We start from the raw sequence: 19,069 nt of genomic DNA on the forward strand, positions 1-19,069 counted from the left end.
ACCAGCATCCGCTGGTCTCCTCGCTGATTGCTTTTCTAAAGACGAAGATGGCCCACGGTGAGGAAAACCAGCCATGTTCGTGAACCGAGGCTCCTCCTGGGCCCCGTGTCCCCACCAGGGAGCAGATGAGGCTCCGGCCCGTCTGCTCGGGCCTGCGGGCTGGACGGGGCAGCTCCCGTGAGGCAGGGGCTCCGGGCCTGCGAGGTGGGCCTGGGCCCCGCGTGCCCTTCCTCGCAGGAAGCAGTGGGCAGCGCAGCCCGGCTAATCCGTCTGCGAGCAGCTTAGGGATTGTCTTTTTCTGGCACCTGCTTGCTGCCCTGCACGTCCTCTACTCTGGCTGGGATTTAGCCCGAGCTGCGTCAGCGGGCTTCCTGGGGCTCCCACCGCCCGGCCAGCCTCCCATCCCGAGGGTGGGCACGGGCCACAGGCCAAGGGCAGCAGGTCAGGCCGGCTGGGGACGCGGGAGCCAGACGTGAACAGGGCCCGGCGCTGGGATGGATTTCGGGTCCCTGGAGACGGTGGTGGCCAATTCGGCCTTCATCGCGGCCCGGGGCAGCTTCGACGCGAGCAGCGGCCCGGCCGCCCGGGACAGGAAGTACCTGGCCAGGCTCAAGCTGCCCCCGCTGTCCAAGTGCGAGGCGCTCCGGGAGAGCCTCGACCTGGGCTTCGAGGGCGTGTGCCTGGAGCAGCCCATCGGCAAGCGGCTCTTCCAGCAGTTTCTGCGGGCCCACGAGCAGCACGGGCCGGCCCTGCAGGTCTGGAGGGACATCGAGGACTATGACACGGCCGACGATGCCCTCCGGCCGCAGAAGGCCCAGGCCATCCGGGCCGCATACCTGGACCCCCAGGCCCAGCTCTTCTGCAGCTTCCTGGATGCGGAGACAGCGGCGCGGGCCCGGGAGGGGGCAGGGGACGGGCTCTTCCAGCCCCTGCTGCGGGCCGTCCTGGCACACCTAGGCCAGGCCCCTTTCCAGGAGTTCCTGGACAGTCTCTACTTCCTGCGCTTCTTGCAGTGGAAGTGGCTGGAGGCCCAGCCCATGGGCGAGGACTGGTTCCTAGACTTCAGGGTGCTGGGGCGGGGTGGCTTCGGGGAGGTGTTCGCCTGCCAGATGAAGGCCACCGGCAAGCTGTACGCATGCAAGAAGCTGAACAAGAAGCGGCTGAAGAAGCGGAAGGGATACCAGGTGGGCTGTGCTGCTCCGGGGGGCGGCCCTGGGTGGGGGTCGGTCCCCTGCACCCCCTGGTCATACCCGCCTGTCTGCACAGCGGCCGAGCGCCTGGCCAGGGCCGCGGGCGTGGGTGAGGCTCCACACTGGGCCTGTGGCTCGGCTCGTCCGGCTGCTCTAAGCCTCTAGCCCTGTGCCTGGGACGGGCCAGGTGGCCGTCCTCCTCGAAGCGTGGCCTGGGCGTAGCTGGCAAGGGTGGCGTGCCAGCTTCCTCATCCTCCTTGGGCTGCTGGCGCCCCCATGAGACACAGCAGCCAGTGCCAGGGAGGCTGGATCGGTTCCCCAGACCCCTCCCTCTGGCTTCCCGGGACACCCTGGTTGCGCAGTGAGGAGGCTGCCCAGGGCATCCCCAGGGCCAGTGCGGGGAGGCTGGGGTGCCCAGCTCAGCGCTGCCCGGGTCCTGGGGGGAGGCAGGGGTACACAGTGGGCAGAGGCCCTCCGGCTCTGCCTCTGGCATCAGGCTCCGTTCGGGCGGGATCAAAGTGGCTTAGTGTCTCGGATACTGGTCTCCGGCCGTGCTCCGTCTAGCGCCAGCGTTCCCGTGCTAGGGTGAATGGCAGCCCCCCCGCAGCACCCCACCCAGGGCCCCTGAGGGCGCTCTGCCCAGTGGACTCCGGGGCAGCGGTCACCCTCGGGCCATCTACCTGCAATCTTAACCCAGCTGTTAGGGAACTAAGCTGCTTCTCTCCCGAGTACAGGAAACTTACTGAACTTTTACAGTACAATCTGCCTAAGATCTTCCAATGCAGTGGAGAGAAAGGGCTTCCCAAATCAAGAAGAGCTCTTCTCCTTACCCAGCACAACTTTTAGAAGCACTTTAAACGGACTCCATAGGGTTTTAAGATGAGTATAGAAAGAGGCTGGCGGTGCAGGGTGGCTTGGGAGGGTGCTGGCCAGTGGGCCCGGCTGGCCTCCACTGTCCAGAGGCCTGGACAGGAGGAGAGGCGGGTCTGCAGAGGTGGAGCTGGAGGGAAGGCCGGTGCTCACAGGTGCCCAGGGGCCCGCGTGGCGCCAGGGGCGTTTGCAAGGCTGGTGGTTGGAGGCCCCTCGCTCGAGGCCCCAGGAGCCCTGAAGTCCCTGCACGTGACTGTCCCCAGGCTGTGTCCTGTCCCCGCAAGGCGGGGCCTGTGGGGCGCGTCACTCAGTCCTTGTGACTGCGCTGCTGTTGCTGGTCAGCCGCTCAGTCGTGTCCGACTCTGCGACCCTGTTGACCGCAGCACACCAGGCCTCCCTGTCCTTCACCAGCTCCCGGAGCTTGCTCACACTCATGTCCATCGAGCTGGTGATGCCATCCAGCCATCTCACCCTCTGCCGTCCCCTTCTCCTCCTGCCCTCAATCTTTTCCAGCATCAGGGTCTTTTCCAGTGAGTCAGCTCTTCTCATCAGGTGGCCAAAGTGTTGGAGCTTCAGCATCAGTCCTTCCAACGAATATTCAGGACTGATCTCCTTTAGGATGGACTGGTTGGATCTCCTTGCACTCCAAGGGACTCTCAAGAGTCCTCTCCAACACCACAGTTCAAAAGCATTAATCCTTCGGCACTCAGCCTTATTTTCCAAATCTCACATCCATACACGGCTACTGGAGAATATCATAGCTATGACTAGATGGACCTTTGTCAGGAAAGTGATGTCTCTGCTCTTCAATATGCTGTCTAGGTCGGTCATAGCTTTTCTTCCACGGAGCAAGTGTCCTTTAATTTCACGGCTGCAGTCACCGTTGCAGTGATTTTGGAGCCCAAGAAGTCCACCATCGCTTCCACTTTCCTCCTTTTATTTGTCATGAAGCGGTGAGACCAGATGCTATGATCATAGGTTTCTGAATGTTGAGTTTTAAGCCAGCTTTTTCACTGTCTCTTTCACCTTCTTCAAGAGGCTCTTTAGTTCCTCTTCACTTTCCACCGTTAGAGTGGTGTCATCTGCATGTCTGAGGTTGTGGATATTTCTCCTGGCGATCCTGATTCCAGCTTGTGCTTCATCCAGCCTGGCATTTCATGTGATGTATTTTCTGCATGTAATTTATATAAACTGGGTGATAACATACAGCCTCGTGGTACTTCTTTTCCAGTTTTGAACCAATCGCTTTGTTCAGTTCAGTTCAGTTGCTCAGTCGTGTCCAACTCTTTGTGACCCCATGAATCACAGCACGCCGGGTCCCTCTGTCCATCACCAACTCCCAGAGCCCACCGAGACCCATGTCCATTCTGTTGGTGATGCCATCCAACCATCTCATCCTCTGTCGTCCCCTTCTGCTCCTGCCCTCAATCTTTCCCAGCATCAGGGTCTTTTCCGATGAGTCAACTCTTTGCATGAGGTGGCCAAAGTATTGGAGTTTCAGCTTTAGCCTCAATCCTTCCAATGAACACCCAGGACTGATCTCCTTTAGGATGGACTGGACGGATCTCCTTGCAGTCCAAGGGACTCTCAAAAGTCTTCTCCAGCACCACAGTTCAAAAGCATCAATTCTTCGGTACTCAGCTTTCTTTATAGTCCAACTCTCACATCCATACATGACCCCTGGAAAAACCATAGCCTTGACTAGATGGACCTTTGTTGGCAAAGTAATGTCTCTGCTTTTTACAACCTCTAGAGATCAAATTGCCAACATCTGCTGGATCATGGAAAAAGCAAGAGAGTTCCAGAAAAACATCTATTTCTGCTTTATTGACTATGCCAAAGCCTTTGACTGTGTGGATCACAATAAACTGTGGAAAATTCTGAAAGAGATGGGAATACCAGACCACCTGGCCTGCCTCTTGAGAAATCTGTATGCAGGTCAGGAAGCAACACTTAGAACTGGACATGGAACAACAGCCTGGTTCCAAATAGGAAAAGGAGTACGTCAAGGCTGTATACTGTCACCCTGCTTATTTAACTTCTATGCAGAGTACATCATGAGAAATGCTGGACTGGAAGAAACACAAGCTGGAATCAAGATTGCCGGGAGAAATATCAATAACCTCAGATATGCAGATGACACCACCCTTATGGCAGAAAGTGAAGAGGAACTAAAAAGCCTCTTGATGAAAGTGAAAAAGGAGAGTGAAAAAGTTGGTTTAAAGCTCAACATTCAGAAAGCGAAGATCATGGCATCTGGTCCCATCATTTCATGGGAAATAGATGAGGAAACAGTGGAAACAATGTCAGACTTTATTTTTTGGGGCTCCAAAATCACTGTAGATGGTGATTGCAGCCATAAAATTAAGACACTTACTCCTTGGAAGGAAAGTTATGACTAACCTATACAGCATATTGAAAAGCAGACACATTACTTTGCCAACAAAGGTCCGTCTAGTCAAGGCTATGGTTTTTCCTGTGGTCATGGATGAATGTGGGAGTTGGACTGTGAAGAACGCTGAGCACCGAAGAACTGATGCTTTTGAACTGTGGTGTTGGAGAAGACTCTTGAGAGTCCCTTGGACTGCAAGGAGATCCAACCAGTCCATTCTAAAGGAGATCAGCCCTGGGATTTCTTTGGAAGGACTGAGGCTAAAGCTGAAGCTCCAATACTTTGGCCACCTCATGTGAAGAGTTGACTCATTGGAAAAGACTCTGATGCTGGGAGGGATTGGGGGCAGGAGCAGAAGGGGACGACAGAGGATGAGATGGCTGGATGGCATCGCCGACTTGATGGACGTGAGTCTGAGTGAACTCCAGGAGTTGGTGATGGACAGAGAGGCCTGGCATGCTGTGATTCATGGGGTCACAAAGAGTCAGACACGACTGAGGGACTGAACTGAACTGAACTGAAAAAATATATCTGCAACTCCGTGTTTTATTGGGACATTTTCCGGTTGGTGGAACCTGGCTGCCTGGGGTGGTTTTTCTTTCCTGCCTGAACCTGGGGGCTTGCCCCGCTCTGCAGGGTGCGATGGTGGAGAAGAAGGTCCTCGCCAAAGTGCACAGCAGGTTCATCGTGTCTCTGGCCTACGCCTTCGAGACCAAGACGGACCTCTGCCTAGTGATGACCATCATGAACGGAGGCGACATTCGGTAAGGCTCCCCTCAGCCTCGTGGGAGCAGGGCTCGAAGGGCTTGGCTGACTGTGCAGGGTCTCTGGGGCCAGAGGGGCTGCTTCCCACGTGCTGAGAATGAGTGGCGAGGAGGAGAAGTCCTGTCCTCATCCAGCCTTCTCTGTCTTCCGGTTGCTGGTCCTTGAGGCGTCCGTGGTCTCAGTGAGATGTGGGGGCCCTGGGGGCGATGGCAGAGCTGGAAGCACTGTGTGGGGACGTCGGAACCACAGCTTGGCCATCGGCCCGCAGGGAGGACCGGGGGTCTGGATTCGTGGGGGACCCAGGGGCCCGACCCTGGGCTCTCGGGGGGAAAGGACTTGCCGGCCAGCTAGGCAGCTCAGCCACGCTTGGCCAGCGCTGGTCTGTGCGACGGGGATGAGGATAAGCACTGGTGCCCCGTGGCTGCTGCGGAGAGTCAGCTCGGGCCTCTGAGACCCTCAGGGACTCACACGTCCCTCCCGAGCGTGCAGGGCTGTCGCTGGGCCCCGGCCCCCGTCTGGGCGCTCCTGCACTGCAACTCGGCCGGGCGAGTTGTTGGCCGCCCTTCCAGGTGAGGGGCTGAGACTCTGGCTGAGTCACCTGTGCGTGTTCATGGAGGAGGAGCAAGGGGTCTGGAGCACGCAAACGAGAACGACCTTGGCGCTCGCCTGCCGCCACCTGCCCCCCGTGCCCTGCAGGGTGCCGGGAACGCGGTGCGAGGTCGCGTGTGCACGGCCCTGCGCTGCGCTGCATGCTGCGCCTAGCCGCACCAGGCGAGGCTGCTGGCGCCACCCTGCCCCACCGCAGCCTCTGCTGCGCCACACGCCCCTGCACGGCGCGGTGTTGTTACACTGTGGTATAGTATATTATTCCGCACCACACTGCATTATACCCGGCTGCAGCCCGCGCTGGAGCAGGCTCCTAGGCTCCGTCACCCGCCCGTGTTGAGCGGGCCTCGGGCTGGTCGTGGCCTGCATGCACCTCCCTTTGCCTGGCTTCTCTGCTGGTGGCTTTGGGGCCTGGTTCCCAGCCCTGTGGGCCGGGGCGGGGGGGCGGGGCTGGTCGGCTGGGAGAACCGCCTGCTTCTGCTGGTAGTGGCTCTGGAGAGGCTCGAAGAGGACGAGGGCACCAGGGCCGGGGGCCCGGCTCTGCCCCGGGCTCCTCAGGCCTGGTGGCCTCAGCCCTCACCGTTTCCCCAAGATTTTACTTCCCATCAGAATTGCGGGCCCGTGGCTTGTGGCTGTGCCAGAGACACATGGGCTCCACGCGGTCTGTCCCCAGGTACCACATCTACAACGTGGACGAGGAGAACCCTGGCTTCCAGGAGCCTCGTGCCATCTTCTACACGGCCCAGATCATCAGCGGCCTGGAGCACCTGCACCAGCGGAACATCATCTACCGAGACCTCAAGCCCGAGAACGTGCTGCTGGACGACGACGGTGCGGCGGGCTCCCTGCTCTCCTGCCTCCCGGCCCGGCCTCCCTGCCCTCCCTGCCCTCCCCGCCCGCCCGGCCTCCCTCCCCTCTCCAGCCTGACAGGTTATCAGTGGGGGAGGGACCAGCTTTGATAAATGCTGGTTATAGTTCTGCAGCACAAAGACCCAGCTGACGTCTGTTTATTGTTCGTTCAGTGATTATCCCCAAGGGAAATCTGGAGCACGACTCCGCGTCCAGGGCTGCAGGGAGTTGGTCCAGGCACCGGGAGTGTGTGGAGCTGTTAGTAGACAGTTAGGGCTGTGGCCAAGTCCCCGCTCATCACTCTCCTTGCTGCCTCTGTGAGGAGTCAAATTGGGCTTCTTATCAGAAAGCTACTCCAGAGGCTGAGGCCCCCTGTAAGTGACTTTAGGGCCCCCTCCCCGTCAGAGGCGAGACGGACACCCGACGTCCCCACGGGCCGAGGCTGCAGAGCTCGCGAAGGAGGCTGGCTGAGGGCCGGTGACCTGGACCCCAGCTGCAGGCGCGGCTGGGCGCCCCCGTTTGTCCACAGCAAGGAGCGGGGTCTCCTGTGTGTCCGTGCTGCGCTTGCGCACGCGTGCGCGCCTGGTATGCGTGTGTGTGCGTGCAGAGGCTGGCCGGGGCTCCTGCGGCTCCAGGAAGACCAGGGCCTCTGTTCATGCGCTGCAGGTGACCTGAGCTGTGTTTGTTCCCCAGGCAATGTCCGCATTTCTGACCTTGGGCTGGCCGTGGAGCTGAAGGAAGGGCAGACCAAGACCAAGGGCTATGCAGGGACCCCAGGTGAGGGCTCTCTGAGGGCGCAGCCTCTCTGGGGGCAGGGGCAGGGCCTGTCCTGGGGTCCCGTGGCCCAGGGCAGGGGCGTGGTGAACACTGGGGTGTCGGAAAACTGCTCCCTCATCCGCAGAGGGGGCAGGGAAACAGCCGGGGGCCTGCACAGCTGTGTGGAAGTGGCACCCGTGCCCACCCTTGGGGTCGGAAGCTCCCTAGCGCCTCGGTGGGCAGAGTCTGGGGTCCGCACTGAGGGCAGCAGGGCAGAGGGAGGGGCCACTGGGCGGGGGCCGGGCAGGGGCTCAGCTGTGGGCATCCCAGGGGGCAGACGGGGAGATGGCCTCCGGGGGCCCCCGGTCCACCCTTCCCCACGCCGCATGGCCACGGGGAGGCTGTGCAGTGCGGGCTGCTCTTGTCCAGAGCGCGTGCGTGTGTTCACGTGAATGTGCCCAGGGGGTCCTGCCCCCATCCCCTCTCACCCCCAGCGGGTGGGAACAGAGGCTTCACAGTGGGGGACGGGGTGGGGGTCTCACCACCCAGGCCCCTGGGGGCCGCCGGGCACCCAGGCTCACATTCAGACTGCCGTGCCCTCCACGCTCCCAACGGCCCTGGCTTTCTGCCGGCTTTCCCGGCAACTCTGCTCCTCCCGTTTGTTCAGCTCTGGGGAGAAAGAAGGGGCCTGGGACTGGGGCCTCTGGGTTTCCTTCTGTCCCATCCTGGGCTCTCAGCTCCTTTGGGGGCTGCCTGTCCCCACGGTAGGGCTTTCTCATCTAGGGCTTTATTTAGGAAAAGGTTCTCTTTTGAATATTCTGGACCTTGGGCCAGATCTCTGAGGTTCCTCCCTGGGCGTGAGCGTGTGAGGCAGACGCCTCGCACCTCCTCCTGGGAACCGCGTCCTTAGGAGAACGCCAGGGGCCCCTCCCTGGGGCCAGGCCGCAGGCCGCTGCACCGCCGGTGTGGCCCGCCCCGCTTGCAGGGGGCCCAGCTGGCCGCCAGGGGGCGCAGGCCTCGCGGGTCGGGCGCCGTCCTCGGGCTGCGCCGAGCCGAGCCTCCGAGGTCAGGCGCCGGGTGTGGCCGCGAGCAGCCCCGCGGGGCCCGGGGTCGGGGGTGTCCAGTGAGGCCTCACGGAGCCCTCCGTACCTTCTTCGCCGGCCCCGCTCCCTCCGGCCCGGGTCAGCCGCAGTGCACCCAAGCGGGGACTTGCGCGGCCGCGCCGTGGGGAGGGGAGACGGGAGGCCCCCCCGGAGGAGCGGACACCCTCCCTGTTCACTCCTCGTCCCCGCTCGACCCTTCCTCCACGCGGCGACTCTCACCGTCGCCCCTGAAGACCGCGCCTGTGGTTCTGAGCGGGCGGCGTGGAGGGCAGGGGCCCGCGGGCTGCCTGCCGCCGGGGCGCGGAGTCCCCGCGGGGCCTCCTCCTGGACGTTTCCATGGAGAACGGTGGTTGGCGAATGTGTCTTTCTTGAGTCTGCGGCACCTGGACGGCAGCGTAATTTCCTAGTGGGAGGCTGTGTTCCGGGCCGGTGATTCTTCTGAACTTGACCTGCAGCCCCTGGGAGAATGTCCTGTGGTCATGCCCCTCTTCGGAACTCGCCACAAATACGGGCAGACCCTGCAGGGCTCAGAGAGGCTGGAAACAGACACACGTTCAGCTTTGGTTTGGGGGGACGTCCAGTCATCGGAGCACGGAAGCCCCTGACTTCCCGAGTACCCCTCTGCCCCAGGAGTGCCCCACGGGCCCCAGATGCTGCCTGTCCACCTCTCCACATGCCAGGCTGGCCTCCGCACCAGGCACCCAGGGCTGGAGGCTGGGGCAGGCTCCAGGGTGTCCCCTTCAGCCGGTGGGTCCCAGCTCCCCAGAGGTGGAGTGCACAGGCCACCAGCGTCCAGCCCGCTCTTTGAACACTGGAGCTCTGGCCTCTCCTCTTGTGCCCTTTTGGGCGGCAACCAAGCTCCTGCCTCTGACCACAGCCTCGCAACCCTGCAGGCCCCTCGTGAGCCTCAGACACCCAATCCATCTGCCGTGGGCAGCAAAGTGGGGCGAGACCCACCCTGGGTGGGGGGGGTCACTGCTAGGAGCAGCCATGCCTAGGGGACACTCAGGACAGGGGTGCACCTCCCAGGGGGTGGGGGTCTGCGCATTTGTCACGGTACAAGGATGCTGCTGGCTCCAGGGAGACGGGGTGTCTGCCCCCTCCCGGTGGCCGCTGAGTCCTGCTCCTCCTGCCCAGGGTTCATGGCCCCCGAGCTCCTGCAGGGGGAGGAGTACGGCTTTTCCGTGGATTACTTCGCGCTGGGCGTCACGCTGTATGAGATGATTGCGGCCCGAGGGCCCTTCCGAGCCCGCGGAGAGAAGGTAGGAGTGCTGGCGGGCCTGTGTGTGGGGGGGTCACGGGGCAGCATCCCCTGCTGACCTGGCGGTGGCCCTCTGTGCTGAAGCACTGGGTTCTCGGGGGCAGGTCCGCCCTGGGCAGGAGGGGGGACATGGTGACGTCATCCCTGGTCTCCAGACGCCAGCCCTGCCCCAGGAGCAGCTCGGCCTGGGGGTTCTCCTCCCTGGTACTAACTGCAGGCCCTGCTCCAGGCACCGCAGTGTCCCTGGGTGTCCTGGGGCAGTGGGCACTGAGGGGCTCTGGGCCAGGGAGGCCCACTCCTACCTGGGGCACTCTGCCCTGCCCAGCAGGGCTGTGAGCAGAGGCCTTCTGGAGGCCCCATCCATGTCCAGAACAAGAAGAGCAAAGCAGCCTGTCTCAGGGCGCCACGCCGCCCAGCTCGGAGCCGGGATGAGGGGGCCCAGTGTGGACGGCACTTCAGACGAGGCTCGTCTGCTGTGCCCGTGGCCCCTCGGCCTGCCTGGAGGTCTCAGCTGTCCGCCTCTTCTGCTAGGCCACCCAGGGGCACCCCTATCCAGTCCCCGCGCCTCTCCCGAGACAGTTGAGAGAACAAACCGGGTCCCCCAAGAGCGAGGACCTCCCCTCGACAAACGTGCAGGGCTGTTCTGGGTCTGAGCCTCTGCCTTGAACCAGCGAGTCTCCCCGACTGCGGCTCAGAAGAGCGGCAGGATGGGGTCCACGCTGGCCTTGGGACCGAAGCCCCCCAGGGCCTGTGCTGACCCCACGGCCTGCCAGGGTCCCTGTGTTCTGGTGAAAACCCACATAAGGAGCTTTTATGAGACTGAGCTATCATGGCCTACCCGCTCTCCGGTCCATCGCGGTCCCTCCGAATGCTCTGTGGCCCACCCTTGGTCTCTTCAGTGGTGAGGGCCCCTGGACACACCCTCGACACGGACGGGTCTCAAACCTGCCACGGTGAATGTGAGAATGTGGACCCGGAGGAGTGACCCTAGATGGTTCCACCCCCGTGAAGTTTCAGGAGTTTCAGGAAGGGCAGATCTGACCGACAGGGAGAGGCCCAGTCCGCGTCTGTCTGAGGTGGGGGAGAGAATTCTGGGGCGATTGTCAGGGAGGTTCCTGCTGATGGAGCCACTGGGAGTGGCCGCTATGCTCTGGGGAGCTGGCTTGAACTGTGGCCCCACGGACCCTGTGGACGCCTGCCCCTTAGCAGCTAGAGGGGAAGGTGGTAAGGGTGCAAGTCTCTGCCTTCAGGGCTTCGTGCCCTGACGGCGAGGCCGAGACGGTCCGTGGGAGGGTGGTGTGCGCCCCTCGAGGCTCAGCCGGTCCGTGGGAGGGTGGTGAGCGCCCCTCCTGAGGCCGGGCTGCCTGGGCCGAGGCACAGCTGTGTCTGCAGCTGCAGGGGGCCAGGCGGCGGGAGGGACCCGCAGAGTGACTGGGCCGACGGCCCTGCACCCGCCGTGCAGGTGGAGAACAAGGAGCTGAAGCAGAGGGTCCTAGAGCAGGCGGTCACCTACCCCGACAAGTTCAGCCCGGCCAGCAAGGACTTCTGCGAGGCGCTGCTGCAGAAGGACCCCGAGAGGCGCCTGGGGTTCCGGGGCGGCTCCTGCGACGGGCTCCGCACGCACCCCCTCTTCAGAGACGTCAGCTGGCGGCAGCTGGAGACCGGTACTGCCCATGGGGGGGCTGGGGCTGTGTGAACCCTGAGACCGCCCGGTTTTGTGGGCATCCAGAAGCTCAGTGTGAAGCTGGTGGGTCGGGCGGCCGGGGCAAAACCCCCGCAGCATCCTCGGCCCGACGGTGCCACAGGCCCCGTCCCTGCTCGTCACAAGCAGCCCTGGACCGGACCTTCTTGGGTCGGGCCTCTTGGGCACCCTCGGAGGTGGCAAGGGTTGGACAAGTCTTGTTGAAGGCACCCTGACCCGCCCTTGTGCTAAGCACCCGAACCCGTGGCTGGGCGATCCCTTTCAGGAGCCCACGGGCCAAGTCGAGCAGGACTTCTCCAGTCGGCATCCAGCCCGAGCTTGCTGCCGGGTCTTTTGTGAGCAGGTGCAGGAGAGCGTGGGCGTGTGCACGTGTCTGAGGGGGAGACACGTGGGACCCACCACACCCCCCGAGCCACCTCCCAGGAGCGCGAGCCTGCCACCTCACGGCCCAACACTCTCGTAGGAGTCGCCCTTTGAGGGAAGGGTTGGGTGGAGGCAGCCCCGGCTAAGCCGGAGGTGCCGGCACCTGGGGAGCCACCCAGACCAGCCCTGGGTGGGGTTGGTGGTGTGCCGGGGACAGGCAGCCGGAGCAGCCAGCGCCCGGGAAGCTGGAGCTGGACTTTCATCCTGAGGCCACACCCCGCTGGGCTGACTCGGCCCGGGGCCCACGCGGACGAGGGTGGGGCAAGAGCGCAGGCGATTACCCTGAGTGTCCGGGTCCACCTGCAGGCCGGAGCCCAGCGTGGGGCCAGGGCACAGCAGGCTGAGGGTGGTGGGGCTGGGACAGCGCCCACCATCATGACGGGCTTCCTGGGAGGGCAGAGGGGGTGGCAGTTGTGGGCTGGGTTCTGATGACATGAGCTCCTAATTGGACTGAGTGTCCAGCCTTGCTTGGCACCCTGGGCGGGGGCGGGGGGGGGGGTCGTCTCATGGCTCGTCTCCGCCAGGGCAGCATGTGGGAGGGCAGACACATGGGGCTCTCAGCAAGCGGCCCCCTGGCCCCGGCTGTCGGCTCAGGCTTGGGATCTCCTGTCCCCCTGCAGGGATGCTGACCCCGCCCTTCGTCCCGGACTCCAGGACCGTCTATGCAAAGAACATCCAAGATGTGGGTGCCTTCTCCACGGTCAAGGGTGTGGCCTTTGACAAAGCGGACACGGAATTCTTTCAGGAGTTCGCCTCGGGCACCTGCCCCATCCCCTGGCAGGAGGAGATGATCGAGACGGGCATCTTCGGGGACCTGAACGTGTGGCGGCCCGACGGGCAGATGCCGGACGACATGAAGGGCAGCTCCGGGCAGGAGGCAGCCCCCTCATCCAAGTCGGGCATGTGTCTGCTTTCCTAGGCCGGCCGCGGCCCCTGGTGGGTCGGCAAGCCCTCCCACCAGCCACTCAGCATGGGAGGAGGAGGCCGGTCCAGCTAGACCTCCTGCCCCGGGTAGGAGCACCAGTGGGAAACGGCCCACTTTTTGGCACCATTTCGCTCATAAAGTGTTCAGTGTTGGTTTCCAGATGGAGTCCACCCTGACGCACGGCTCTCCAGAGTGCTGGCGCAGACGAGCAAGCTGGCAGCGGTTTGGGCAGTGGGAGAGGGGCTGGGCTGGGGTTCCTGGCACCTTCACGGCAGCTGGCCAGGCCCTGGCTTCTCAGGGCTGGTGCAGAGATAGCAAACCCTGGCCTCGGGGCTCGTGGGCCCCCCTGGAGAGGCCAGACTGGGGGCCTGGCCCGTCTCCCTCAGTGCCCAGCTGCTGGGCCCGCCACAGCCACCAGTCATGCTGGGGCCAGGCTGGCCCCTCCTGCACATCGGGGGCGCTGAGTCCCAGGCATCCAAGAGGAGGGAAGGGCACAGGGCCCCCGGGGTGAGATGGGCCGCCAGCCACCCTCCGGCTTCCCTTCCTTCTGAGACCGTCTCCAGCCAACCTCACCTGTGTGCGGACCCGCTCAGCCGGGCAGCTGGGGGCAGAGCTGTCTCCCTGCAGGCCTGTTCCCGCCCCCTCACTGCCTCTGGGCCTGCAGAGCCTGGCCAGCGCCGGGCCAGTCTAGCTTTGTGCGATTGGCTGCCTGATGGCCAGGGCAGGCCCCTCCTCGTCTTGAGCACCCCCTCCCTCAGACCATGTCAGTGCAGCCAGCGCACCCGCCACCTGCGGCCCCACGGCCTCAGGACAGCGTGATCCTGAGAAGCAGGAACTTTGAGGCTGCGGCTCAGCCACTGGGAACCCTTGGCCCTGCCGGTCTGGAGCCGCTTCCCCGGCGCGTGTGGGCAGATGGCTGTCCATGCTCCAAGTGTGTCTTTGGCCCCTCATGCACCGAGGACATTAAAGCCCTTTCGTGATGGATAAACCTGCAGGATGGGTCTCTCTCCTGTGCGCTGGTCACAGAACGTCCTGGAAGGGCCCGGCACAGCCATCCAGGTCTGCGCTCCTGGTCTGTGACCTGGAGCTGTACCCAGACACTGACGCCGGCTTTGTGTCCTAGGACAGGACGTTGTCATCAGGTGGCTGTAGACCCCAGTCGCCTGCAGCGGGGGCAGGAAACGCCGCTTCTTGCCTTTCTCAACCCATTTCATCTGCTCCAGGCCCCCGTGGCCTGAACAGAGTGGTTTAACCCTCAGGGTCCGGGAGTGGTCTCACGGGGAGTCAGCACCCACAGTGGGCCTCCCCCCTGCCTTCCTCTTGCGCTTGGACGGCCAGATAACTGGGGTTCAGCTGAACTTCACATAAACAGCAAACGACTTTTTTACGTGTGTCCCAAATATTGCGTGGGACACACACTAAAACCTTATTCAATACTTGTGGCATTTTAAACCTGGCCCAGCTGTAGCGGAGGATACACTGGACCTATGGATCAGCAGTTATTCCAGGAGCTAGGGGGTCTGTGTGGACACAGCCACAGAGGCCTCACACGGGACCTGAGCTGTCTCTCTCTCGTGGCCTGCTCGGGGCCCCCACCCCGATAAAGTGACAGTCAGCCCCACGCAGGCACAGGCAGCAAAAGTCCTCTAGTCACCCCACTCTTACTCTAAAAAGCTTTAAAACTTTAACCATCACATAGAAAAAAGTGAATCACTAAGGCCCACACTGATAGCAGGCTCCTCCGCAGGGGCAAGGAGCCGTGCCCACCGGCGCCCCGCCCCGCCACCCCTCCCTGCCGAGAGGGCCCCTCCCCACCTCGAAGCTCCCACCTGCCCCGGCGGTGCCCCCACCCGCCCCCTGCTCCGCCCCCCTTCCCACCCCCCACCCCCCTCCAACCCTGCGGCCACTCTGTAGACACTATAAGCAGCGCCCAAGGCACGAACTTAAATGCCCCATCATGAGGCTGGGACTCTGATCCCTTGGCACTGTCTTTCCCAGCCGAGCTGCAGGGACGGCCTCCCGCGCCTGGCCAGTTGAAACCTCCAGGCCGGGCTGAGGCCTCGGGGGGAGGTGCACAGGGAGGCTCCTGGTCGGTGCTCACGGTGGTGCTTTGTGTGTCTTCGGGACCCTGCGGGGGCCTGTCCTGGTGCAGACCCCCTGACCAGGCATGCCTGGAGGGGCCTTGCTGTCACTCCAGCTGTCCCCCACAGCGCTGGGCAGGGCACAGGCTATCCAGCCCAGCCCCTAGACGCAGCAGCAGCAGCTCACCCATCTGCCCCGGGCGGGTGACCGCTCCCCCAGGAGAAGCCCTCGTCCCTGGCTCCCTTGGCCCTCTGCGCTCACCTCAGGACCCCTGCAGGGAGCAGGGTGGGCACTGGGGCCCTGTGGGCATCCCCACGCCAGGAGCCCGAGGAGACGGCACTCTTCCACCCTGCGGTGCGCTCTGACGAGACCTGTGTCAGAAGGCGCCCCACTGCCCCCCACCCCCACTGAGCATATTTCCTTATTGACCTGGAGAAGCTGAAAATGACTTCATTGAAACTTTTCTTTGTATTAATAAAAAACAAAAAATGCAATTTCTGTTCAAGTAGAAATGCGTAAAAATAGTTTAAAAATAGAGATGCACTCTCTAGATCGTGCTACGGTCCTGGTGCACACTCTCCTTCAAAATCACAAAGATACACGTGCAGATGTGCACAGACACACATACACATACACAGAAATACATGTGAACACATGTACAGACGTGCACAAATGCACACCCACACACACGTGTATACACAAGTGTACAATAAACACTCACACACAAATACATGTGAACACGTGTACAGACGTGCACAAACATGCACACCCCACACACGTGTACACAAGTGTACAATAAACACACACTTATATGACACACACGTGCACACACTCATGCACTCATATACACACATGTGCACATGTGTACACTCGTGCACACACACCATGCACTCATATACACACGCACTCGTGCACACACTCACACACATGCACTCACACATGCACTCACGTGTGTGCACACTTGCACCTGCATACACCCATGCACACTCACGAACACTCGTGCACACATGTATACACAGACACATGCTCACACACGCACACACACGCACACACACGCACACACACGCACACTTTGTCTCCATCCCTCTCTAGATTCAGAGTTGCTGGCGCAGCCCCACAGCCTCCATGTCTGCACACTCTGCTCTGCTCCCCATCTGGGCAGGTTCCGGTAGCCCATCAGGCCCTACTGCATGTACACGTAAGTCCCCTTTTTTTCTGAAGCTGCGTCCCACACTTGTCTGAGTGGAGCTGAGGCCCAGGAGAGGCAGAGACCCCTTGAAGGAGGGCCCCCCCACCAGGGCATCTCCACGGAGATTCTGGGGCTATTCAGGTGATACGAGCTGATTCTGATAAACACAATAACTAACTAAGCAGAACTGCTAAGAATCATGCAACCTGAGGTCAGCGAAGGCTGAGGTCACCTCCTCTTACTCCACGATAGGACCAGCCCCTCCGCAAGTGTCCGGACGCACAGGTTGGGTCTGACCGAAAACCTAGCGTCTACCTTACAGGCCTTCTGCCAGCCAAGAGAAGAATAATTTGAAAGGAAAACCTTAATTTGAAAGCATAGGATTAAAATAAATATTAGCTAGGCTCTCAGGCTTCATGTAGACAATTTCAAATGAAGATTAAATAGGCTTGATTTGATTTTGGAGAAACCAAACCTCACTCCCTCAATGAGAGAGAACAAGGATTTTGTCCAAGATGCAGGGCTGCGGGGAGAAAGCTTATTAAGGTCCAGGGCCTGAGATGATGAGGGTGGTCGCCCTGGGGGCTCCCTGTCCCAGCTCCTCGCCAGGCCCTGCGGGTCCAGATCACCGGGGGTGGCCGCCTTTCCTTGGCACGGCAGAGTTTGATAAGGGCCGCGGGTGGGAGGCCAGGCCTGCGAGGGGCACAGCTCTGCCCGCAGAGGCATTGTCCTGCATGTCCAAGGGGACAGCGGATCCAAGGCCAGCAAGGTACCCTCCCTCTGGGAAGAAGGGGGTGGGCTTCCCGTGGCGAATGAGCACCTGAAAGGTGAGCCCCCTGCTCAGGCTCATTAGGGGCTGGGAGATCACCATTACAGGCTTTCTTGTGAAGCCCATGGTGTTTGTAACTTAATCCATCCGTGTCCCCGAGAGCATCTACCGTCTGGCTCATCCCTCACTGCGTCAACGGGCGCGGACAGGTGGGGCCTGTGTCTCCTAGCCTCCCACCTGCATTATTCATCCCCAGCTCCTGCAGGGTGATCAGTTACAGGCGTGCTCTGCAGACTGCCCCACGCCAGCTCCTGGGCTCTGGACCAGGCTCCCACACACACTCCCTCAGTGATGAGGGTCCCGCCGGCACGGGGCTGAGGACCCAGCATCTGGACCCCACCAGGCCTGCGGCTGCCAAAGGGGCTTCCCGGCTGATTCATGGGGGTCTTCTAATCCCTCTCTTTTCAGGGCTGGCCCTGGTTTCAGAGCCTGCTGACCCCTCTCTGCTCAGGCAGATGGAGGTGACGGGTCCTCCTGGAACAGGGCCGGGAGGACCCCGCGGAGAGGGGTGCGTCCAGCAGGGGCATCCGCCTGGGTGGGAGCCGGTGTCGAGAGGGTGGGGCTGCCCTTACTCACTCTCTGCGCACATGGTGTTACCGGGTGCCTGTCGTGAGCCAGTTGCGCTTCTAAGCAAGGCCTCAGTGAACCCGGTTTCCTAGCAGGACTGAGTGGACACCGGGCTCACCTGCCCATCACCCCCACCGGCAGTGTCGACGGCTCATCCTCCCTTCTCGGGTGGCTGGTCATGCACTTTTAAGTCTCCTTGATTGTAATTTAAGAAGCGAAGTTCTAGAATCTTCTTCCTCTGCCCTGTTCCAGCTGGAGCCTGTGAAATCTACCCTCCGAGGAGGGAGGCCGGGGGCAGGGTGGGCGGGCGGGAGCCCCTGGACTCTTCCTGTTTTGATCTCTCCAAAGCTGAAGCCCAGGTGACTGAGGGGCAATGGCCGCAAGGCGAGCGGGGGTCGGCCAGCGCCTGGGCAGCCTCGGCCCGGCAGCTCCGGGTGGCCCCTGCTGTGGTCTGGACGTCCACCCTCTCTCCAGGCGGGGAAGCAGCAGCAACGCCAGCCACCCGAGCTCGGTGGGGAGGGCGGGCGGTGCGGGCCGAGCACCGCTGTGACGGAGCAGCGCCTAGACGGGAGCAGGGGCCAGCCAGACGGGTGTGGGCCTCTGCTGTGGGGGCCGTGAGGACAGGCTGGGTCCTGGGAAGATCAGCTCCGCTTCCTGCTGTCTGGGGCTGAGCCGGCCCCCCACCAGCTCATCATGCTTCTTTCTGTCTCCAGGGGCTGGGAAGAGTCCTCCCACCACCACCTAGCATGAAGCAGATGCAGGAAGACCTCACCGTCTGGGATCCTTGGACTTGATGGTGATTTCTCATCCTCCCAACAGCCCTGCTCACAGGGCCCCTGGAAAGTGGCCCCCAACAGGCTGGATGCGACATGGCCCCCCGAACCCTGCACCCCCTGCCCCGTCAGCATCCTCTTGGCCGGAAAGCCTGGTTCCCAGTCTGGCTGCTCACGGACCCCCTGGGGCCCTCAGCCTTCTCCCTCCAGGGGCTCTGGTTTGAGTTCTGGGCGCTGGGATTATAATGGCCCCCAGGGGTTTCCGGTTCTAGAGGAGGGCGCCATGCTGGTCATCAGGAAGCCTCGGTCTCCCCTGGGGCCGGGCCACACCCCTGGGGGCTCCCATCTCTCCTCTCAGGACAGTTCTCACGAGTGCTATCATCATCATCTGCTCCCTAACACAACAGCACGTTTTATTTCTCCTTCTGTTCACCTTCAAAGCTCTTAAAGGGCAGGTCTGTAGGACCCATTTTCACGGTTCTCTTAGTATCTTGAACATAGAGGAAATTCAGTCAATATTTGTTGATTGCATGAGCAAAAGATTAAATGTCTGTAGTCAGGTAAATACGCGCTTTCATATTTGCAGGATGTAACCACACCTTGAAATGGGACTGGCCTGGTTCATATCTTGTTTCTGCCACCAACCAGCTTCTTGACTTCAGAAAAGTTATTCAAACGCTTAGTGCCTCGGTTTCCTCATCTGTGAAATGGGGAGAATATTGTACAAATTAATGAAGGCAGATGCGAGCAGGGTGAAGTGTCTGAGACGTGTCCACCTAACATCACC

At 61.7% G+C, this 19,069-nt stretch overlaps 1 protein-coding gene across 1 annotated transcript; it reads left to right on the plus strand.

The window, feature by feature from the left end:
- The first annotated feature begins 432 nt into the window (after positions 1-432).
- GRK1 (G protein-coupled receptor kinase 1) lies at positions 433-13,830 on the plus strand. Its single transcript, XM_069602150.1, has 7 exons — positions 433-1,184; positions 5,089-5,216; positions 6,497-6,654; positions 7,366-7,449; positions 9,669-9,793; positions 11,255-11,456; positions 12,538-13,830. Exons 1-7 carry the CDS (start codon positions 495-497, stop codon positions 12,834-12,836), a joined length of 1,686 nt encoding a protein of 561 aa, XP_069458251.1. The 5' UTR covers positions 433-494; the 3' UTR covers positions 12,837-13,830.
- Positions 13,831-19,069: the final 5,239 nt, after the last annotated feature.

This window comes from Ovis canadensis, chromosome 10 (genome assembly GCF_042477335.2).
Source record: "Ovis canadensis isolate MfBH-ARS-UI-01 breed Bighorn chromosome 10, ARS-UI_OviCan_v2, whole genome shotgun sequence".
Lineage (NCBI taxonomy): Eukaryota > Metazoa > Chordata > Mammalia > Artiodactyla > Bovidae > Ovis > Ovis canadensis.